Source organism: Gekko japonicus, unplaced genomic scaffold, assembly GCF_001447785.1.
Source record: "Gekko japonicus isolate JY-2015 unplaced genomic scaffold, Gekko_japonicus_V1.1 scaffold55, whole genome shotgun sequence".
Classification (NCBI taxonomy): domain Eukaryota; kingdom Metazoa; phylum Chordata; class Lepidosauria; order Squamata; family Gekkonidae; genus Gekko; species Gekko japonicus.
Window position 1 is genome coordinate 2,309,583 of NW_015160837.1, and position 24,458 is coordinate 2,334,040.

At 44.3% G+C, this 24,458-nt stretch overlaps 1 protein-coding gene across 1 annotated transcript in view; it reads left to right on the forward strand.

Moving 5' to 3' along the window:
- The window catches only part of ARAP2 (ArfGAP with RhoGAP domain, ankyrin repeat and PH domain 2), a 179,161-nt gene that overhangs the window by 120,376 nt on the left and 34,327 nt on the right, over positions 1-24,458 (forward strand). The window contains exons 19-25 of the mRNA XM_015418194.1: positions 4,165-4,328; positions 6,236-6,448; positions 8,343-8,448; positions 10,017-10,164; positions 14,129-14,197; positions 19,147-19,221; positions 20,995-21,112. Coding sequence (XP_015273680.1) covers positions 4,165-4,328; positions 6,236-6,448; positions 8,343-8,448; positions 10,017-10,164; positions 14,129-14,197; positions 19,147-19,221; positions 20,995-21,112 — 893 coding nt within the window. The remainder of the gene's footprint in view (positions 1-4,164; positions 4,329-6,235; positions 6,449-8,342; positions 8,449-10,016; positions 10,165-14,128; positions 14,198-19,146; positions 19,222-20,994; positions 21,113-24,458) is intronic.

Below are 24,458 nucleotides of genomic sequence, written 5' to 3' on the forward strand. Positions count from 1 at the left end.
AGAGCATCACTTGCCCCAGACTGAGAGTTCCTGTCTATACCTTGTGGCCGATAGCCATTGATGGACCTCTGCTCCATATACTTATCTAATTCCCTCGTGAAGCCGCCCATGCTTGTAGCCGCCACCACCTCCCGTGGCAGTGAATCCCATGTGTTAATCACTCTTTGGGTGAAGAAGGACTTCCTTTTATCTGTTCTAACCCGACTGCTCAGCAATTTCCTTGAGTGCCCATGAGTTCTTGTATTGTGAGAAAGGGACATTTATTCTATGTGGCTCTTACGTTAAGCAAGTTTGGCCACTCTTATTCTAGAGAGTCCTGGGTTTTTGCAAAGAGTCACTCAAGGTGCCAGTTCAGCTTCTGCACATAATGTCAACCCATGAGATAAATTGTATCCCCCCTCCCCCGAACATTGCAAAAAAGCACCATGTATACATTGGTCTTTGAAGAAAGGTTCAGTGCATCCTATTGGAAAGTCACAAAGAGGCTGTTCCGATGCTTCAGTAACATTCTGAATTCACCATCACAACGTGTTTGCAGAAATATATATTATCTGGCTTCAGTGGCTGCCTCTGGAGTTGGAATATATTGCTTCTGCAAAGCTTTCCCTCTCCTTCTGTCCGGTGAGTGGCTAGCCTGCCTGCTTTCCATACAGTGCAACGGCTCGTTGTTCACTGAGCTGTAAGCTTTTCTCAAACGATGACAGTTCGGTAGTTCCGAAAGGGTAATGTTTGAGTTCTTTTTTTCCCCCTTTTTTTGAGAAGCGATAGCCTGAAATGGAACCTGTAGCTTGTTTTTCCTCTGCTTCTACCAAAATGATGTACCTTTGAATAGGTGCCAGAACACACAGATCTGGAAATGAGTCTTTTAAAAAGCATGCTTTTTGGCTGGTTCTACAGAGCAGTGCGCGAAATATCTGAAATGGCACATGTGCATTCTCTTGCTATCCTACCAGAATAGAACATTTTTTCACATCTGAAGCAGTCTTCAAATAAACACTTTGACATCCGTCCCAGCATGGTGCAGTGGTTAAGATCGGCGGACTCTAAACTAGAGAACTGGGTTTGATTCCCCAGTCCTCTGTACAAAGCCTGCTGGCTGACCTTGGGTCAGTCACAGTTCTCTCACAACTGTTTCAGCCCCACCTACCTCACAAAGGGCCTGTTGTGGCATTAATTCTGGAAGTATGTTGTGAATGAATAAGCCAAATGCAAGATTATAAACAAAAATGTTTAAAATTGTCCAAATGCAAAGCCCACCGGAGGAATGCCAATGCCAGTTCCGGCATCTGGCCCCCAGCAGTGGGTTTAGGAAATGAATTGGTTGATTCTTTTCTTTAAAAAAGAAAAACTGTCAGTTATCATTAAGATAGCTGTGTTGGTTTGCAGCAACAGAACAAAGTTTGAGTCCAGTGGTACTTTTAAGACCAATAATGTTTGATTCTGGGTATAAGCTCTCATGTGCATGCACACTTCTTCAGATATCTGGACATGGAAGCTTGTACCCAGAATTAAACTTTGTTGGTCTTAAAAATGCCACTGGACTCAAACTTTGTTCTGTCAGTTTTCATGCATGCCTACATAATTCATGGATTCCTCAATTGTTCGGTAGAATCTCAGCTCAGGATATTGATATACATTGTTTTCGTTTGTGATCACCCTGCATAATTGTCCTTGTGATGTCTGATGTCACACTGCATCATGGTCTTAATAATGCAAGACTTTGTGTTTCTTGCATATGCCTGCTGATTGACCTTAGCAAAAAAAAAAGTGATATTGGGGGATTAGATAAGATCACCAAAGACAGTGTGACTCATGGCAGATATCGTGAGCATACAGAAAGTTGCTAAGGAACATTAAAGCCTCCATGTTTAGACTGAATGTACAATACACTTTTAAAAACAGAAAATTATCTGAGCTGGATTTGCTCCAATATGCTGATGACACCCAGCTCTATCTGATGTTGGGCGGCCGGTTGGACTCTGGTCCCAATGACCTAGCGCGGGCGCTGCAAGCCGTGGCTGGTTGGCTCAGACTGAGTCAGTTGAAATTAAACCCAGCAAAGACGGAGGTCCTGGGCCTGTGTCGGAGCAGCCGAGAGTTGGGGCAGCCTCTCCCGGCCTTCGGTGGGGTACCATTGGTACCCGTGTGGGAGGCTAGGAGTTTGGGTGTGCTCCTGGACTCCTTTTACCATCTGCGGCTAGCCCGGCAGTTGGTTCCCTACCTCGACCGTGACGACCTGGCCACTGTGATCCATGCAACGGTTACCTCGAGGCTGGACTACTGTAATGCTCTCTACTTGGTGCTGCCTCTGTCGCAAATCCAGAAGCTGCAGCTAGTGCAGAATGCTGCAGGTAGGCTGTTGATGGGTCTCTCCAGGTGAGACCACATCCGGCCGGTGCTGCAAGCGCTGCACTGGCTGCCTATAGCATACCGGATTCGCTTCAAAGTGCTGGTGCTTACCTTTAAAGCCCTGAATGGCCAGGGTCCGGCTTACCTAAGGGACCGCCTCTTCCCATATGTTCACTCAGCACTGCGATCGGGGAACCTCCATCGCCTCGAAGTTCCAGGCCCCCGAGCTGCAAGGTTGGCCCATACCAGATCTAGGGCATTCTCGGTGGCGGCTCCTGCCTGGTGGAATGAGCTCCTGGAGGAGATCCGGGCCCTGCGGGACCTTATACTGTTCCGTAGGGCCTGTAAGACGGAGCTCTTCCACCAGGCCTTTGGGTAGGAGCCGCCGCCACTATACCACCACCGCGGTGATACCATCCATCTACCGTACCTTGGGGAGTAGATGTTGCCCGATTGTGCTGCGGAAATATTGCTCCTGGCGCTTTCGCTATCAAGAACACTGGCTGCAAATGTGGGTTGCTGTATTTTTTGTAAATTCTATGTAGATTTTTGTAGCACCAAATTTTATTATATATGTAATATTGTTTTTATTGTACCCAATTTTTAAACTTGTTGCTAGCCACCCTGAGCCACTGGGTAGGGCGGGATAAAAATCTCAAAAATAAAATAAAAAATAAATAAATTGGTCAACTCAAGCGAGTGCCGTGCTGATAATGAATGTGGGCAGCCATGGCACTGGGCCGATGGAACTTTGTCTGTCTCCTTCTGTCACTCTCTTCCTCCAGCAGGGTAGACTTTCTTCAGTTCATCTGTCAATTCCCTCAACAATCCCTCCTTCTTGCCCTATGTATTCACTACTGTCTTATGGGCTTCTAATATGTATTTTAGTTTTGATTTTATGCATTCTTATATAAGTTTTTAACTGTTGGCCTCTTTGGTGGCCTCGATTGGGTAGAAAGCCAGTGCACCATCTTTGCAAATAAATAAATAAATAATGGATCGTCAAATGGATTCTCTGCATTGAAATCTACAGCAGGCCTTAATCTGTGCAGGCTTGCTTCATAGATCTCCTCTGTATCTGACAGTCTACTCTTGCCTGGTTCTAAGAGAGGCGTGGATTCAGAGAGCAGTCTCATTTCAAACAGGGCATCTGCATGGACATTTCCTCACCCTGACAGAAAGTACGAAGGTATAAAATTGCTCCGGGGACTAGGGGTAGGCAAGCTTCTGAATGACACCACGGAGGCCCAGCCAATCAGTACTGGATGAAGCCAGCATCTGCTTCAAACTTGCAGAAATCACCCCCCCCCCCCCCACCACCACCACCACCAGTACTGAACCTTCAATAGGAATATTTATTAGTCGTTGTAGATTTTCCGGGCTGTATGGCCATGGTCTTGGCGTTGTAGTACCGGACATTTCGCCAGCAGTTGTGACTGACATCCTCAGAGGTATAACGCTTCTGTGCCAGTCACAGCTGCTGGCGAAATGTCCGGTACTACAATGCCAAGACCACGGCCATACAGCCCAGAAAATCTACAACAACGAATTAACTCTGGCCGTGAAAGCTTTCGACAACATAAGGAATATTTATGTTTGGATTGACTGCAGTGAAGGCAGTTCTAGAGAGGCCTCATTGCTCTAAAAATGTTGCATCTGTTTTCATCATTGCAAGCTGTTCATCCGGTTTGCATTCCTACATTTGCATGAGATCAGCCGCATTGTTTTCACTGAAGCAGGGAAGTGTTGTCTCCGCGCTTCCCTCTTGTTGCTCTTTTCAAAACATTTCCCCTCCCCTCCCAAAAAACTTTGCAGAACGTTATACATCCACGGACACACAAAGTTGGATTTCACAGTCTGGCGTGGCGCAATTGAAAAAGCAGCAGGTACAGATGGCAACGTGTTGGAAGATCAGCAGCTCAGCAAAAACGACGTCCCCATTATAGTGAACAGCTGTATTGCATTTGTTACACAGTATGGTAAGTGGAGCGGAGCATTTGTTCGAGTCGCTGGAAGCTGGAGGTGCATCCGGACGGAGTCTGTAAGAAGCATCTCTATCTGATTGCGCTCCTTGGGCTTGTGCTGTTATCTGGAAAGGGCATGCTTTGCGAGAGGCTTTTCTGTGCGTGTGTGTGTAGCTGCAATGTATGTAGTCGAGAGAAAGAGCAAAGTGCATCTGATTATGGGGAAACCAGTTTGGGAAATGAACATAGGAGCATCTTGGGAAACATTATAAGCCTCTTTTTTTTAACGTTAGGCGTAGGTGAACTGAGAGGTGAAGCCCTGTACAGGGAAAAAAGGCATTAATTGTTGTTACATACGTAGTCCCAACGGCGTCATCCAAGATAGATAGGCAATGAAGTCTGCAAGGCAGTGGCTTCATAGTGGGGACTTTGGCATGTCTCCACGAGGAAATCCGTCGTGGCGGTCCAAACTTCCCAGAAAGACAGTTCATCCACCACTGCTGATCTTTCTTAACAGCCGGTAGCTAATTTTGTTAGTCTTTAAAGTCCTACTAGGAGCTGCGGTGGCTCAAGTGGTTAAGACGCTGAACTGCAGGCTGTGGAAGGTCGGTAGTTCAGCAGTTCGAGACCCGAGTGTGCCGCATGATGGAGTGAGCTCCCGTCTCTAGTTCCAGCTCCTGCCAACCTAGCAGTTCGAAAGCAGGAAATTGCAAGTAGATAAATAGGTACCACTTCGGTGGGAAGGTAACAGCGTTCCGTGCGCCTTGGTGTTTAGTCATGCCGGCCACATGACCACGGAAACATCTTCGGACAGCGCTGGCTCTTCGGCTTTGAAACGGAGATGAGCACCGCAACCCTAGAGTCGGATCTGACTGGCTTTCGAGCAAGGGAACCTTTACCTTTACCTTTAAAGTCCTACTGCCGCTGGACTCTTGCTGTTTTGTACAGCTAGTAGCCCAACTGAGGGCTACTGGGAGCAGGGGGTGGAGCCTGTTGCATGTGCCCACCCCCTGGACTCCTTACTGCTGGAGCTCCGCTCCTGTGCGCTACCGCAGGCAATGACCCCTGGTTAGATCCATCCCACTGTGTGGGAGAAGGGGAGCATGTACTGTGGGAAAGACACATGTGCATAGCCTCTGCTTGCCTGTTTAGATCATATTAGCATTCTCCTTAGGCTAATTTCGCACGCCTCGGATAATGCCCTTTCAGTATGCTTTAGCAATCCTTGGCAGTTGGATTTCCCTGTGCGAAACAGGAAAACCTACTTGCAAACAATTGCTAAAGTGCATTATCCAACATGTGTGAAATTAGCCCCAGCAGTACGAGAGTTTCTCACAGGTTAAGCCGGTCCCGCATAGGTAGCAGAATAGCGTAATGTCTATTCCGGTGACACTGTGCTTCCTTGAGAGATACGGAATGTGGAAAACTCTAGCAATGCTGTAGGTCCTTTAGAGTTTGCTCCTCTAGCTGTGTCCATGTCTCTATTGATTCATTATGTGTGTATGCATGTACATCCATGAAGCTGCCTTATACTGAACCAGACCACTGGTTCGTCGAGATCAGTATTGTCTACTCAGAAAGGCAGCAGCTCTCCGGGATCTCAGGCAGAAAGGTCTTTCAGTTCACCCTGCTCCTTTTAACTGGAGATGCTGGGGATTGAACCTGGGACCTTCAAAGCAGAGGCTCATCCACTGAGCCACAGCCCCAACCCCAACGTGTCTCCTGTGTAGTGGTTTTCTTTCCTGCACAAAACATTTTATACTCAGGTGCCTGGATATTTTTAAATTATTATTATTATTGTCATTATTATTGTTGTTGTTGTTGTTATTGTTGTTGTTGTGGTTATTATTATTGTTGTTGTTGTTATTGTTGTTGTTGTTGATGATGATGATGATAATAATAAACGTGATCTGTTTCTTAAGGTTTGAGTAGTAAGCATATCTACTTGAACAGCGGGGATCCCGCACACGTGAGCGACCTCCTAGAATGCTTCAAAAAAGATGCAAGGAGCGTGAAGCTGAGGGCCGGGACGAATCGCCTGGAAGACGTCACGGAGACGCTGAAATGTTTTCTGTTTGAAATAGATGACGCCCTCCTTACCAAACAGCTTTATCCATTCTGGATCACTGCACTAGGTAACACATTGCGTGGTAGCTTCAAAGCTGTGGATGTCTGCATCTTGTGATCATGATTATTTTTAAGTCAGACCCTGAGATTCTGTCCTTGGCCGAGACAAAAGACTCAGGTGGGCCTGTACAAGCTAGGACTGTCTTTGATTTTAAATAACTGTGCTTGTTGAGGGCAGAGAGAATGTGAGCTTGTGTTCCTCAGGCTCTTAGCTGCAGTTCATTGCTATGGAGGAAAGTGAAACCTTGCAGGGGGGCGATGTGTTCAGTAAGGCAAATGGTGTCCTTCACTTACCTTGCCGGGGGGCACCGCAAAGGTGTGTTCAGCTTATTTTTGTCTGTGTTGAGTGCCTGCAACACAGGGGTCCTTCTTTCCATGGACACAACCCTCCCGTAATTATGATCGGTGTTTTGCTCATTGTCAAGTGTCACAGTCAAGGGTGTGTCCTCCTGAAAGATTATTCGTGGACTCAGTGTTCCCCTGACTTTCCCCATCTTTCCTTTGTCTGCAATGATGATGAGTCTGTCTTGGAAGGGTGTCAATTCGCTCTTCCCTTTCCATGCACCCAAGACTTTCCTCTCTCTATTTGAACAAGTATTTTCAAGGTCTATAGTAGCCCAGACTAGCCCAATCTCATCATAGCCTGGAAACCAAGCAGCCCTGGTTAGTACGTGGATGAGAGACCACCAAGGAAGGCACATGTTGCTGCACAGAGGAAGGCAATGGCAAACCACCTCTGCTCTTTCCTTGCCTTGAAGACCGCACGATGGGGGTCAATCGGTTGCAACTTGACAGCTCTCTTCTTCTTTCTTCTTCTTCTTCTTCTTCTTCTTCTTCTTCTTCTTCTTCTTCTTCTTCTTCTTCTTCTTCTTCTTCTTCTTCTTCTTCTTCTTCTTCTTCTTCTTCTTCCCCCCAAGGCTCAGGGTTAGGGCAGGGAGCTCTCCAGGGAACTCTCCAGCTTTCTAGCCCCGTCTTTCTGGTAAGCTTGGAAAAGGAGGGGGGAGGCTTTTTATAACGGTCATGTGAACTCTCTGAGCGGTTGTTGAAAGCTATGGAAAGCACCTTTTGAGTGTCTCTCTCTAGTTAATTTTTCATTTCACCTTTCCTGCAAGTTAAGGGCCGCGCACTGGGGTTCTACCTTGCCCATTTTATCCTTGCAAGAAACCTTTCTGGTAGGTTAGGCCGAAACCAAAATTGGCCTAAGGTCATCCAGTGGATTTCATAGCAGCGTGGGGATTTGAACCTGGGTCTTCCAAGTCCTAGTCTGACACTGTAACCATTATACCACACTGGCTCTGAAGTCAACAGAGAAGCCCAGGGTACAAAGAGAAGCAGGGGCTGTTCAAGTTAAAATGGTGACTTTGCCAGTGGCAAACTGGCAGGTCCATGTATGGACCCTGCAATGAGCACATCTTGAAATGATTGGTTATTGAGGAGGAAAGAGATGGAGTCTAATCAATACTTTGACCTCTCGGTAACCTGTCTCGAACAGTAAGAGCCTCAGTGTCCTCATTCCACCTCTTTGTCCCTCTTGTCCATTTGAATTTTAATTGGTTGTGCTCATTAAATGCATCTGTCCAGTGAACAGAGAGATCTGGCTCTTGCTTAATGGATCATTACCCTGAGACCCCACGGCAAGTGATACTTGAATTCAGAAGTTGCAGCGCAGATCCTAAATCCCAAGGTTGTTTCTAGCACAGAAACCATCTGCGGCGAAAGAAGAAAATCATCTATATTGTGTCTGTGAAGTGGAGGCTGATTGGTTAAATAGCCATTTTATATGACTTCGATACTGCCAAGGTGGCAAATCAATATCCTTCTCTTTCTTCTTTTTGGACTGCATTGTTGTTAATGCTCGGTAATTTAATTTCCTCCCCCCCCATCCTTTCCCTTCCACATCAGATACAGTGGATGACAAAGAGCGAGTGAGAAAATACAGCACTTTTATTCGAACACTTCCACCAGTCAATAGGGCAACGCTGGCAGCTTTAATGGAACACCTTTACAGGTCAGCATATCTAAAAATTGACTGAAATAATGCGGCATATTGGAGAGGGTTCCGATAAACGTTTTTTAACTCGGTCACAGCTTTGGGGGCAACATGTGTGTCTGGGTGTGTGGGGAGAGAATGAGATGAATATGTTCAAGATGGGTCTAGCAGTGGCTGCTAATAGCAGGTAGACAGCTTTGATGCAGCTCTATACAACGCTCAAAGTACTTATTAAATATCCTCCCAGGAATCCTTTCAACCCTGTCAGATGGGAGTTCTCTTATTATTTAGCACTGCATTGCAGATGGGAAGGCAAGGCTGGAAGTGCCTTGCTAGTGAGTTCACTGGTGGGGCGGGGTATGGATAGGGGAATCCTGCTCCACACACCCCTCTCCTCTCCTGCTAGACCTGGTGATCAAATGCATAAGGATGGACTGTCAGGCAATGGGGCCTTTCGGTAGGGAATTGCCAGAGGTGGGTGCATGCGTGGTTGTGTGTTTTTAAAATTCGGCGCCAAAGGTAGCTGTATCATATTGTGTCGTGTTGCATTATATTGCATTGCTTTGACATCATATTGTGTGTGTGTGTGTGATGTAAAACTAGCAAGTTTGCATATTTCAAGCTGTTTTGGGGAATTGGTTGGGTTGTTGCCGCTGCTCATGGGGAAGTCTAAGGATGGCCCACAGCCATGATAGTAAAATCTCAAGGTGTGCTTCTGGGCATCCGAAATACCCCAGAATTGTGCAGCACCTTAAAGACTTACAAGTTTTCATTCTAGCCTGAACGTCATCACATGGTCCTTGTCAGAAATGGTCCATTATTAGGGTTGCCAGCTCCAGGTTGGGAAATTCCTGGAAATTTTGGGAGTGAAGCCTGAGGAGGACAAGGCTTTGGGAGCGGAGGGGAGAAGAGGGGGAAAGACTTGGGGTATAATGCCACAGAGTCCACCTTCCAAAGCGGCCATTTTCTCCAGGAGACTTGATTCTCTGTCGCCTGCAGATCAGTTGTAATCCCAGATCTCCAGCGTCCACCTGGAAGTTGGCAACCTTGTCCATTATGCTGGCCGAGAGAGGCTCTTAGTGCCAAATTGTGTGCAGTCTTAGGTCAGGTATATAATTTAAACTCCAGAAAGCAGGCTTTGGTGGGAGATTCATGGTGGGGAAGAGACAAACACCTGTATTGTACCCCATTGTTTACCCCTTTGAATTCAGTAACAGCTTTAGGGAGGCGGAGGTACCTCAGGAGATAGCACAAGAGAGAGGCGGTAACCCCCACATCCCTTAGCATCATGGCTGTGATTCAAATCTAGCCCCGTGGCTGGGTTTCTTTAGCTTAAATTGTAGCTTGTGAGATACAGTAAGAGCTTTCCTCAGTATCTCCTCACGGGCCCTCGGCCTAATCCACAGGCAGCCCTTCTGCTGAGAAAGCTCTTCACAGTGCTCTCACCAAGATAGGCAGAACAAACTGTGTGAAAGCAGGTGGCATGAGAAGCCTAAGTTAATGAGCAATGGGTGCGGGGAAGGGAAATTCATTTGCACTTGCTCAGAGAGCGTTTTTCTAAATGGACGTATTTGCTTTTTACACAGGGTACAAAAGTGTTCCGAAATCAATCACATGGATCCTCACAATCTCGCTATGGCGTTTTCCTCGTGCCTGTTTCAGACTAAAGGGCAGACCAGTGAAGAAGTCAATGTAATTGAAGACCTTATTATAAACTATGTGCATCTCTTTGACGTAAGCACATGGCATTTTTAAAAAATAAGATCTCTCAAGTTCTGTGATTTAGAAAGTGGATGAAAATATCTATCATGCAACATTTTGTCTCTCGTTAGCACTGCTTTCAGCAGCCCCTTGGGATGGTTGGCGCTCTTGTTTCCAGTCTGAAGTATTTTCTCATCCTTCACGAGTGAGATCTACTGGCAAAAAGCTAAAGCGGTGCTTTCAGATTTGCTGCAAATTGTTTCTGTCTAATGGCATGCGAGGACTGTGTTTGTCATTCGCTAAGAAAATACCACGATGGTCATCTCTGCTCATAATTACTTGTACTCAAATGTTTGTTGCGCTGCTGCTATCATCCATTTCACACACAGGGTGGTTTACACAGGTTCCATCAGCTAGATGGCTCTTCCCGCTGTTGACCCAACAATGTGTGATCAACACTGAGTCAGGGACAATGGATATAAACAAAGGCTGCTAAACCACCTACATCTGGGGATGAAGACAAAGATTTTGAAATCTTGCACCGATGGCAATGCAAGTTTCCCTTGTGTGTGCAAATGCGCTAGAGAAGATGTTCTCATGTTTCTTAAAAAAGAAATGGACCAGCCATTCCTTTACTCAAGCATTCACCATGAACACTAGTTTTGAGGGTGAATTCATAATCTGTGTTTGAGCTCACTAGGGCCTTTATGGTGGGGTGCATCCTACCCCTATCCTACCACTCCTGTGAGCAACGTTTATTTATTAATTAAAATATTTATACCCCACTTTTCCTTTTGACTCAGGGTTGGAGCCTCCCTCCAGTTTAAGGAGTCCTTTTAATAATGTGAAAACTTCCTCCATTTAAATGGGGCCAGTTTAGAGATACTTTTGGAAATGCAGTAAAAGGTGAAGGTGTAATGGGGTTCTTTCTAGTCTTCTTTCAAAACTAGGCTGATCTGCTGCGTCACACTTGGGGACCATTTCCTGGTCCTATAGGGAGTAAAATTAGAGCTCAGATTGTTGTTTCTCACATGATTGCTCCCAGAGGATAGATTTGGATTCTGTAACATTAATTCTGGGAACCAAACGGGCCTGATTGCGATCACAGAGGTAGCCAAGGAAAAATGTAGAAATCAAGTCCGTAATATTAGGAAACCAAAATACAATCAATACTACTGCAACCTCTTTCTGAGACATAGGTGAAATCTCCTTTGCTATTGAAATTTTGGTACTCATTAATGATGGTGACTCTGAGCTGGACGGCAAAGTTTATCAAATGTTGGCCACCAAAATTAATTTGGTCATCTTTGGCTTTCTGTTGATCAAGTTATTACAGTGGTTATTGATTAATCCCATCTCAAAAAAGGAGATCTTGTTAAACATTCTGTGGAGTTGCCGAGTATTTTCAATAAACAGAGTAGTTAGTCCCCCACTGGGCCTACTCTTATGACCTGTTTTCTTGGCACCTATTGAATAAGAAGAGTAACCTTTTAATGAGATATATTTAAGGGCTCAGGTTTCTTGAACTAAAATAATATCAAAACTATTCAGTAAAAAAGGGTACTGTAGGATCAGATTGTCTCCCAACCCATCCAACTATAGTCTGTGAGAATAAACAAAGATTGTTTCTTAGTCCTGAGCTTCTAAAAAACTGACAACAGTAATAGATGTAGAAATGTGAGAAGGCTCACCTCGAATGCCATTTGATGGAGCAGATAGCAGGGATATTTTAATAGATTCCATGAAGTTATTTTGAATTGTGAAATCCACTAGGGGAGGACTGGTTGAATTCATGGAGCCAATTGGATTCAGATTTTCTAAATTGATCAGCTGAGCATCCCTTTGGAAGGTCTTAATACTGGGAATAGTTAGCTGATTATTTGGAGTGTCAAGCTGGGGTAACATATGATCATATTCAGTTTGAGAGAGGTTCCTACTGACCCAAGGATTTCTTCATCAAAAGAATACTTTCCTAGAGGGCCTGAGGAATTTACTCCAGGAATGAAATTAACCAATGTTTTTGATTTACAGTTTATTGATTTCCTTACATGATAAAGATTAAGATTACCCTGCTTACTCTAGTGGGTGTCCTTGAACACCCTCTGTATAAAAATAATATGTAGCTTAACATTCCTCCTTTTTGCCCATATCATGGAGAGGATTTTCTTCAAATAAAAAGTTAACGACAACTTGGTGTGAGTATGGAAGTCAGACATAATTAGAAAAGAGTTCAGATTGATTCTAATCAGTGACTGACCTAGAAGTTCATACAGATGATTCAGAATAGACCATCTATCATTCCTTTTTCGGGTTTTTTTTAAAAAAAATCCTCCAAAAGGAGATAGAAAGGACCACATTAAAGGGATTTAAAATCAGGGAATTCGCATTAGAGCTAATGGGGTGATAAATGAAATGAGATTTTTTTTAAAAAAAAAAGATTCATCAGTTACCAGAGAGGGAGCATATGACAGTCCCACTTCTGAGTTCAATTTTGAAAGAGTCTTGCAGCACATCTAATTTTTCATAGATTTTGTCTAGAGTTTGAGCAATCAAAAAGGTCTGATTAACAAGAGTTTGTACAAGGAAATCAGACTCTTTTAGGCTAGAGGGTGCAGGAGCTGGATTAACCCAATCTGTTACTTGCCAAAGGGTGTTGTTGTTGTCAGGGGCAGGGACATCCAAAATCAGGGCATCAAAGGTGTTATTTTAATGAACAGGTTCATTTTGGTGAAAAATTTTCATCAATTCTCAATTTCATTGATTTGGGTTCAACTATTTCTAATGAGTTATCATCTAGAGTTCTATTTTTCTCCATTATTAAATATGGTATAGTGTATAATGTGAAAAAATAGTAATGAAATTAAATATTAAGTAATAATGATCGCAAGATAAAGGATGAAAACAATATAACACAATGAATTATAGTATAAATAATACAAAGAATGGATTTACTATAAGTACCATACATACTTGATTATACTTATAATACTGTGAGTACTCCATTATACCACTGGAGCTCTGAGTTATACTCTAAAATGTTACTGTTACTAATTTGTAACTTAATATAAAAATTCCTAAGTATAAGTTTTTAAAATTAGATAACACAGTGAAATAAAATAAATGTGCAAACCTAACACCACCTTTTAAGCTAATATATTAGACGTTCTAGTATATTAGGAATATTAAGCTATCACCTCACTACTCCTACTCCTACACCTACTCCTACGCTTTCTCAGTCTCACTAAAATTTGTACTCTAGGGACTCTTAAGATGCTTACAGCTACTGGTTTACTACCAATAGTATTTTACCTCCCGCAACTTCTGTCATCTAGCTTATAGCTGTTAGCTGTACAAGTTATGTAATATTTTCGAAAAGGGAAGAGAAGGGGAAGAAGAAAGAAAGAGGGAGGAGGGAGGGAATACCCCCCCTCCCCAAATTGCTAAAAAGCTCAGCATCTACCAAGGCTGTTTATCACATCAAATCAGCTGACAGCTGGCAACTGAACTGACAGTGAACAAGGCTGAATCGAAACAATAACAAAGAGAAGAATTAATTGAAATATCCTTTGATAGAAAAAATAAATAAAAATAAGAAATGAAAACGCATTGCAAGGGATGACTATAACGCTGCCCATTCAAGCTGAAACCATAGCAAAGAGTGAGTTGAGCTAGAAATATTCTCCCTGATGAGCTAATGCTTTTCTTGTAGGGACTCTTTTGGTGGTGGACAGCATTGAAAAATGGAACCTCCCGATTGCAGTCTGAAGTGGTACGGTCTACTCTGTCACCACAGGTCTCTACCACCTCATTCTGCTGCCCACATGCACCATACCACAGTAATTGGATAGTATTGTTGGTCTTTTTTTTGAATTTGCAGTGATGAAGCCAACTTCTGTTGTTGTTGTTGTTGTTGTTGTTTTGAAAAAAGCACAAGAAGTTATAAAGGGATGTGGGTGCCAGTTTTCGGGTGTTGTATAAACTGTTTCTTTATGAACAGGTACATGAAGAGCAAGTGAAACAAATGGATATCGAGAATAGCTTCATTACGAAGTGGAATGATACTCCAGTAAGTAATAATGATACCTTCTTCCACCATCCCTGACTTCCTGGCCTAAATGATGAAGGGAAGATTAAAGACCCTTGAAGATGGTTTGTGTATCACCAGCATACAACATTGAATAGTTAACTCAGGGCCAAACTACATGAGGTACCGTCCTGGGGGTTCATCCCAGGGACACGTTTCCATTCTGTATCACTGGGGAAAGCTGTTTAAAAGCACCAGGAGATTCCCATTATGGTAAGTACCTCCATGGCATGGTGGGAACAGGCTCCTGTCTGCTCCAGTTTTCTGACTCAAAACGTAGCTGGAGAACATATCTGCCAAGCCTCCCCCCCCCACCATTTCAGGTCAGAAAAATGGCACAGACGGAAGGTGAGAGCCTCTCCTCCCACTGTACTGCAATGGTCCTGACCCGAATCACCCTCTCATGGCACTCTTGAATGGCGTTGCAAAACCAGTGTTGCAAAACAGAGGTGTTTTCCCAGGGAATACCTGAGGACGGTGTCTCTTTTAGTTCAACCCTCAAGCAAATTAACTAGGAAGTGAATGCAATTTTAGTGTCCCTCACCAAGGGGCTCTTCAAGTGGGTAACCAATAATTCTGAATTATTTCATATGAAATGCTATCCCATGGCCGTTACAATCTCATATCTTCTTTGGTCAAACAGTTTATAGCAAGGAATTTCACACAGACTAAGATACAAGTTCTCAGAATAGATAACCAGCAAATATGGAATGTAAACATGTAAGACCTAAGGGGGGGGGGAGAAGAAGAGATTGGATTTATACCCCACCCTTCACTTGGAGTATCAGAGCGGCTTACAAACTCCTTTCCCTTCCCCTCCCCACAACAGACACCCTGGGAGGCAGGCGGGGCTGAGAGAGCTCTTTCAAGGACTGCTCTTTCAAGGACAGCTCTGACAGAACTATGGCTTGCCCAAGATCATCCAGCAGCTGCGAGTGGAGGAGTGGGGAGTCAAACCCGATTCTCCCAGATTAGAGTCCACGCACTTAACCACTACACCAAACTGGGTAGCTTGTGGGATCAGAGATCTCAAGGCAGGAATCTTGGTATAAATCTTTCAGCCTTGGAAATAGTGATCCTGACCCTGATGGAGTGACAGGCACTGAAGTTTCCACGGAACTAGATACGATCCAGTAGCTAATCAGGAATTTATACATGGTAGTTGGAATGAAGTCTCCATGTTTCTGGAGAAACAGTTTATAAATTTTTTGAATAGACCCTTCTCTGCCATGTGCTTCAGCTTCTAGCACATGACCTGTGGGTCCTCTGAAGACAAATGTTCAGATCTGGCTACAGTATGGCTGGAGTTAAGGGTTAAGAGTTGGCCTCGGCCAATGAGACGCTTGCATTCCTAGTTCTTCCATTCCAACTTTGAATGAGCATTAGATTATTTCAGGGAGTCTCATGTCTGATCCAGTGACCTCTTCATCATCCCTCTAATCTACCAAAACCTAGTCAAGTGGAGACCATTGTAGGAACTTCCATGAATATTCGCAGGATCCAGTTTGGGGGGAGGCAGTGCTCGTGCCAAAAACAAGACACCCCTCCCTCCAAAATCAATTTATGTGTTTCAGAGCACTCGGTCTGATCCCTTTTTCTTCTTGACAAGCTCTCTTGCAAAGAGAGTGGCGTGGTTGTGCTGGGCATCATGCTGCGGTTCACCGTGTCTAAAGTGGCAATTGTCCTCTGCTTTCCTGGTTAGGGGGAGCTGCGGTGGCTCAAGTGGTTAAGACGCTGAACTGCAGGCTGTGGAAGGTCAGTAGTTCAGCAGTTCGAGACCCGAGTGTGCCGCAAGACAGAGTGAGCGCCCGTCTCTAGTTCCAGCTCCTGCCAACCTAGCAGTTCGAAAGCAAGAAATTGCAAGTAGATAAATAGGTACCACTTCGGTTGGGAAGGTAACAGCGTTCCGTGCGCCTCAGCATTTTGTCATGCCGGCCACATGACCACGGAAACGTCTTCGGACAGCGCTGGCTCTTCGGCTTTGAAACGGAGATGAGCACCGCAACCCTAGAGTCGGATTCGACTGGCTTTCGAGCAAGGGAACCTTTACCTTTTACCCTTCCTGGTTAGGAGTGCAGACTCTAATCTGGGAGACCTGGGTTTGGTTCCCCACTCCTCCACATGCAGCTGCTGGAGTGACCTTGGGTCTGTCATAAGTTCTTTCAGAGCTGTTTTCTCACGGGCAGTTCTGAGAGAGCTCTCTCAGCCCCACCTACCTCACAGGGTGTTTCTTGTGGGAAAGGGAAGGGAAAGGAGATTGTCAGCGGCTCTGAGACTCCTTCGGGTAGTGAAGGGCAGGGTATAAATCCAATCTCTTCTCCTTCTGTCTATTTAATCCCACTTTCTCCCCATGGGGCTCAGAAAAGTGTACATGGATCTTCCCTCCCTGTTTTCATCTTCACAGCTGCCCTTCCAAGTAGGTTGGGCTGAGAGAGAATGACTGTCCCATGGTCACTAGTGTCATGGCAGGTAGGGATTTGAACCCAGGTAAGGTACTCGGCAGATGAAGGGGGAATGGATGCTCTCCTTTGAACTGTCTGAAGCTGCTTTAAAGGAGGAAAACATTTGGCACCCTGTTTGTCTGTGATCTGTGATTTCCTTGTCCTTAGCAGCTCATTGACTCACGAATCTTGAGCAGCAGAAAACACGTCTTATTTTTTAGATGCAAGGGCTAAAAAGACTGAGACAAATTTTTGCAGTTGCTAGAGTGATCTTGTGGTCTGTTAAGATTTCCTGAAACTGTGGGTCTCTTTTTATGTGAGGTTTCATTGCATGGAGATCCCCAGTTTGACTCAAGATGATCACAGGGGTATTTGTTTTCAGGTCTTGGGGGGGGGGGGGGGGGGGGGGTTTCCTTCTGAGTCCATTATAAATTTAAGAGCAGAGATCCACAGCATCCCCTAGATGGAGCCATTTGTCTGGCTGTTTGATGCAGTCTAAACAATCCATGTACCCCTTGTGGCCTGTGAGTTCTATTTATTGCATGAGATGATCTTCTGTTAACTTTTTAGGAGGCAAAGGCATTTAAGTATAGGGATGCTGTACGTTCATACCACCGCTTTTTGTTTCATAGTGAAGATGGCTGGCAGAAATTAAGCTACCTTGGTGGGTGAGGCAGGAGTTTTAAAGCGGCTTTTTAAAACGATTAAGAAGAGGAAGCTGGTTGAAAAATAAAACCAGTTCAGCCCAAACCTTCTTTTGCAGCTCAGAGGAAAACGTCCCGCCTCTCCTGTTGCCTGCTATGACCTTGTTTTCCAACCCAGCCGGTGCTTGGCTTAACCATTCTTCATCTTTATTTTTTTTCTGCCCACCAAACACTTTGCCAGCTCTTTTCATTTACTGCAGTAATTTGCGGCACAGATTTTCCCCCAGTGTGCAGTTGTTTACATATGCTCAGTGGAAATCAAATGTCAGCTTCGTTCTTTCCCCCAAACTCCCCCTCCCTCCAGCAGTAATATCTGAAAAGCAAATTTTACCAAGCTTCTCCCCCCCCCTGAATCTCTGCCAGTATAATTAAGAAGCTTTCTTCAAAGTAGCTTTGTAACATTTTTTTTCTCCCTCACAAATGATTCCATTAGTTTTGATTCTCAGAGGCCGCTGTGACCTAAAAGTCCTAATTTCTCCATTATGCAGCTCTTTACAGCAGAGCGCGGCTGTGTGGTTTTAAGACATGGAAAAATGAAGTGCTTTTTCTACAGAAAGTTGCTCAAAATATTTCCCATAAGTTCCCCATTCTGTCATTCTGCCATGCTAGAAAATGACTACTAAATAGCACTTGCATTCTGGAAACATTTCCTTCCCTCCAGGGCTCTTTGTGTAGATAAAGCCCAGCAGGAACTCATTAGCATAATAGGCCACACCCAACAGCAGAAACTCATTCACATATTAGGCCACACCCATGACAGCACAGCTCATTGGCATATTAGGCCACACCCCCATGTTACCAGAAATGTGCTCATCCAGCCACACCCACCTTTTGCTTCTTATTCTGCTTACCTTGTTTGTTGTCAAAACCCAGGGCCTTTTGTAGCGGGAACTCCTTTGCATGTTAGGCCACACACCCCTAATGTAGCCAATCCTAATGACTTTCTGCTGTTGGGTGTGGCCTATTATGCTAATGAGTTCCTGCTGGGCGTGGCCAACTTGAAAGCCAGCCGGAACTCCGTTCCTGTGCGTTCCTGCCCAAAAATAGCCCTGCTTCCCTCTATGACCACCCTCAGACATCAGAATTCCCACATCCACCCATCGTGTTGCGTGAGCTGGTCCTTATTATTCATCTCTGACCTGAAAAAAACCCATGTCTTACCAATCTGGTTCTACCAGGTGAAGGAATGTAGCAGCTTCTTATGAATTTATTTGTACACGCCATCTATACCCCCACCTTTCGCCCCCAACAGGGACGCAAAACAGCTTGCTTCATTCTCCTCTCCTGTGAGGTAGGTTAGGCTGGGAGCATGTGACTGACCCCAAGGCCAGGGGTGCTTTATCCCTGAACATACAACATGAGAGACACCTCAGAATACCCGTCTGCCTCACTTTTTGAAAAAGCCCCAAAAGAGAGCTAGGCAAGCCTTGAAAAATTTTGCTCTGGGGCTGAGCTCTAGGGCTAATTCTCTGCTCAAGTCAATGAGCTGGCACACACACCCGGCTCTGTTCTGGGACCCAGTGGTATGGGAGACGGCAACCCACAATGTGGTGGGTTGTAGTGGAAGTCAGTGGGCTCAGAAGGATGTGTGTGCACAGTTTTTTATGTGGGAGAAGGACCCATGTGGGGAAGTGATGACTAATGGTGATTTGCATGTGTGAAATGGCACGTGTGGGGGAAGGAAGAAAGAAGAGACCAGATAGTCTTAATGTTTCATTGTTGGAAATTGCTTTTCTTCTTTTTTCTCCCCCCCCCCCCCCTTTTTTTGGTTTTGTTTTGAATATAGGTTTCACAGGCGGGAGACTTGCTAGTTGAGGTGTACGTGGAAAGAAAGGAACCAGACTGCAGTGTTATAGTCAGGGTTTGTATGTCACATCTATTTTTTTGTAAAGCTTCTGTGAGCTTTAAATAGTACAAAGCACTTGATTTAAATATAGGTATTAAAGTCCTGAATTATGACTTCTGTCAATTTTAGTTGTCTTTCTCTTTAAAAAAAATGGTTCACAACCTTGAATGGTCCCCCGGGGGGGGGGGGGGGAAATAGACAAAAAGGGGTTTTGCTAAATTACTGTACATTAATATGCTGGACATGAAAGTGGTTTGTATGGGAATTTAAAATGCCTCCCCTCTTTTCCTTGATGGGACATATGGTGGTTCCTTTTAGCTAAATAGATTCCTTTTATTTATTCATTCATTTCGATTTATATCCCACCTTTCCTGCACAGGCAGGCTCAAGGCAGCGTACAACAGGTTAAAATGCAATAAAACACAGATGCATAAGTGCAATACTATAAAATGCAATAAAACACAGATGCATAAATGCAATACTTTTAGCGAAATAAAAAAATAAAATAAAAAATTACATTAAATAAATAAGAATTAAAAAAAAAAAATCCATTGAAACCTGTAGTATATGGTCAGTTAAGCAATCAGTGGCTCAGGTGGGTTTCTCTCACAGATACTAGTTAAGTGCATGCATGCTCCCCTTAATGATAATATTAGTCCTGTGGTGGGGGGAGGAGCACAAAGAACTTAGCCAAGCCAATCCCTCCACACTCTGTGCTACAGTCTGACTGGGGTAGTCCAGCTACACAAGTTTGTACAGTGTTGTACACTCAGTTTCCTTACATAGGTAGGACTAAGCTTGCTTCTCTGTGCACATGGCCCTGCTTATAGTGGCATGCATTTTCAGGTCCAAATATTAAACAGATGATTATCAGTGCAATGCTAAGAAAAGTTACTCCAAAAGTTGGTTTCAGTGGCCTTAGACTGGAGTAACTCTGTTTCGGATTGCACTGCAAGACTTTTTTGAAAGGTGAGAGTCATGACAATATCAACGCGTTTTTCCCCTTAATCCTGCATCCCCAGAAATTAACAAATATCCAGTTGAGTGCTATTTTCACTTTGCAGTGACAAGGCCACTTAAAAGTCTGTCTCCCAGCGTTCCGTCAGGCAAGAAGAGCTTTGCTTTGATGCTCCAAAGCTTCTGGCTCACTTTCCTGACAATTGAAGTTTCCATCCGGGGTCCTAATAGCATTTCTGGAAACTGACAAGTCCTGTTGCAGAATCATTCCACCTTCCATGTGTTGAAGGCAAGGGGGGGTGGGGGAGAGATGGATGGAACATTAAATCCTTGCAGTCAAAGGGTTGTTAATGGTCCCAAGTTTCTTATTCATTATAATTTTAGATGGCAACTAATGGGTTGGCGAGAAGAGCCAAAAATAATGGCTGTTCCTTATACAGGTGTACATAATATTTACACATTTTATAGCTCAATCTACATATTTACATATCAATTTACATTGCAGTTGCAGTTATTTTTCTACTTTAAAAAACTTGCAGTTGGAAGGACGTTCAGGGGGACAACGCATTCAGTAGTATCCCTCTCTATTTCGCTAAACTGAGTGCTTTCCAGTCTTGTGTTGCATAGCTGATGATGGCTTGGCTGTGAATTAGATGAATAACGAAGGGATGCACAAGTCCGGCATTTTTGCAAATGGCCATTACAAAAGAACACCTAACCTTCTCTCCCTCCATTTAAGAGCGTAAAACTTCTGCACAAATGTGAACCTCACTACATAAAAACAAACAAACAAACATCTATTTTATTGAACTGTAACAATGTTCCAAACAGGTATCGCCGATGATGGAGGCCGAAGAATTGACCACTGACGTATTAGAGATCAAAAGCATCACGCCCCACAGGGATGACAGGTGGACTGCTTTTGAAGTGATTGAAAATGGAGAACTGGGTGAGTCCCTTCTGTATGTGGATGTTCATCTGGTTTCTTTTGTGTATTGGCGTTCCTCATTTGCAGAGAGGCTGAGGCAGCTTTACAACAAAGTAGATATGACTCCATTAAAACGGTATCAGGTGGGGGTGACTGTGGTGGTCTCCAGCAGAAGAGCAAGACTCGAGGCCAGTAGCACCTTAAAACACCCAAGAAAATTTCCAGGGAAGAAGAAGAAGAGGAGGAGGAGGAGGAGATTGGATTTATACCCCGCCCTTCACTTGGAGTCTCAGAGCAGCTTACAAACTCCTTTCCCTTCCCCTTCCTGCAACAGAAACCCTGTGAGGTAGGTGGGGCTGAGAGAGCTCTGAGAGAACTGCCCTTGAGAAAACAGCTCTGACAGAACTATGGCTTGCCCAAGGTCATCCAGCAGCTGCAAATGGGGGAGTTTGTAAGCTGCTCTGAGACTCCGAGTGAAGGAGTCTCTAAATTCAATCTCTTCTTCTATGCCCAGAGAAAAGCAAAAAACCCTCAAGGGTCCCTGGGTAAATCTGGCCTGGTGGAAAATTCCTTCCTGACTTCAGAGTGGTGATTGGCATTACCCTGGGCATATAAGAAAGGGCCACAAGAGCTGAGCACCGGATCCTCCCTTCCTGCTTTCCCCTTCACGATCACCTAAAATCCTCCAAAGAAGAGGTCCCAGCACCTCCCAAGGAAGCCCGTTCCACTGAGACTGTCAGGAAGTTCTTTCTAATGTTTAGCTTAATAAAGCAGGGTTGCCAGCTCTGGGCTGAGAAACACCTGGAGATTTGGGGGGTGGAGCCTGAGGAGGGCGGGGTTTAGGAAGAGGAGGGTATAATGCCATAGAGTCCACCTTCCAAAGCGCCTATTTTCTCCAGGCGAACTGACCTCTGTCACTTGGAGGTCAGTTGTAATAGCAGGAGGTCTCCAGCCACCACCTGGAGGTTGAAGGCAAAAATGAGAGATCACGGGAGGAAGTGGAATTCCAAAAACAACATCCGTGACAAGATCTTCAAATTGTGAAGACCTTGGGTTCTGTTATTAGCGAGTCAACAGGGATTGTTTCCTTCAAGAGTTGATAAGTAGTAATTGATAACTGGGATTGCTACACGCTCAGATAAAGCAGATATTGTGAAACAAATTGTTTTCATTGCACAGTATTTGTTAGTGTGTGAGCGATAATAGAAGAAAATTTTCTACAGAATGGCTACAGTAAACGTTTTTGCAACTTATCTTTATTGACTCTTCGCCATTTTTGTCACTGATGTTGTTTTTGGAATTCTACCACATGGAGGTTGGCCAGCCAACTAACAAAGACCCCCTTGCGTGAGAAGCACTAGGTAGAATTCTCACAGTATAAGATGTCTAAGAGAGCAATCCTAAGCAGGTTTACACAGAATCCTACTTAGGTCTGTTCAATGGGGCTTACTTCCCAGAAAGTGTTCTTAGGATTGCACCGTGTATGACATTGCCTAGTTCTCAACGAGTGATAAATGAGTCTAGACTCCACCACCTTCACACTGCTTAGGGTGGGAAACACTTTAATGCAAATGAATGAACACCGTTCATCTCATGAAGAAGGTTCTCTGACCTACAGAAGCTTATGCCACAACACATTTTGTTAGTCCTTAAGGTGCCACTGGACCCCTGTTTTATTTTGCTGCGACAGACTAGCACAGCCGCAAATCTGGAACTATCCTCCAGTGAAAAAACATCCCCACACATAACCAACAGGCTAGCATTCTTCTCCCTAACACTTAATTTATGGAGCAAATGTGAGCCCCCACCTTTAGAACGTAGCTTAGTCACAAGTCAATCATGTGGGTGGGAAATCGAAATTGACTTCCTTAAACCCTGGTGAAATTGACTTTCCCGACCATCTGTCTTGCAGGGAGTTAAACATCTTTTAAAAAATAAGACCTCAGTTCAAAGCCGAATTTGTTTAACAGGCTGAAACCAAATTCTGAGAAGACAAGTATATTAAAATCTTACATTTTCAAGAATGCAATTTCCTTCTGATATTTATTGTTGGATTGGAACAAATAGCTCTCTCCCTGTTTACTGGCAAACATATAATGACCTTGGGAGCAGAATAATGGGATGTGTAAGTTTGACAGCTCGACAACTGAAATATTGGAACTGAAATATTAAAGATCAACTAAATTATTTACATATAGAACAGCAGAAATAATTGGTAAAATTATCTGGCCTTATGCAGGGAACGTGCTATAAAATGGGATCTGTAGTATATAATTTTTTTTAGTGATTCCTATATGATGGATAGTTTGCAAATGAGGTGTGTTGCCAGTAAAATAACTAATGCATTTCAATGGGATGATTTATGTACCATATAATCCATTATGACAGATGGTCTTCAGTGTAACTATAAATAAAGCAGTAGGTGTTTGCTCTGGGAGCTCACACATTATTGGCGGATGTGGCTTGTTTCGTTGCCTTTTTCTTTTGAAGTTTTTCTTTAAGGTGGAACCGAAGCTACACCATTATCTTTTTGAGCGAGAGTTGATTTCAGTTAATTCCATGATAGCCACTGGAGGAAAGTTGCATTAAGGAGGTTAATCACGAGAGCCTCACGGCTGTCTGTGTTTAGAGAAGGACATTGGAGAACCCTCAGTGTTACCATGGGGATGCCACCTGAAAATGGCATCCCCAGGGCAAATTTCCCCCCCCACTCCAACTGTACCAAGCTTTTGCCATACAGGGTGCTGCCATTCCCTAATGAGTTGCCAACTGCTGCCAGGGACATGAGGATGGGGTTATTCCACCTCGATAAAGCTTGTGAGCTTTGCATAGTTAAGGGTTTCGTAGCTTGCTGAAGAGGTTCCTGTTTGAGGACAGTTTCTCCAAGGACAAAACTAGTAAAGGTTTCCCTTGCTCGAAAGCCAGTCGAGTCCGACTCTAGGGTTGCGGTGCTCATCTCCGTTTCAAAGCCGAAGAGCCAACGCTGTCCGAAGACGTTTCTGTGGTCATGTGGCCGGCATGACTAAACACCAAGGCGCACAGAATGCTGTTACCTTCCCACCGAGGTGGTACCTATTTATCTACTTGCAATGTCTTGCTTTCGAACTGCTAGGTTGGCAGGAGCTGGAACTAGAGACGGGAGCTCACTCCGTCATGCGGCAACTCGGGTCTCGAACTGCTGAACTACCGACCTTCCACAGCCTGCAGTTCAGCGTCTTAACCACTTGAGCCACCGCAGCTCCCCAAGGACAAAACTAGCAAGCCTGTAATAACTGATTGACTTATTTTCTCATAGGTCAAGACGGGTAGCTTCGTTAGTCTGTCTGTACCAGTAGGAAAGAGCAAGAGTCCGGTAGCACCTTAAGGA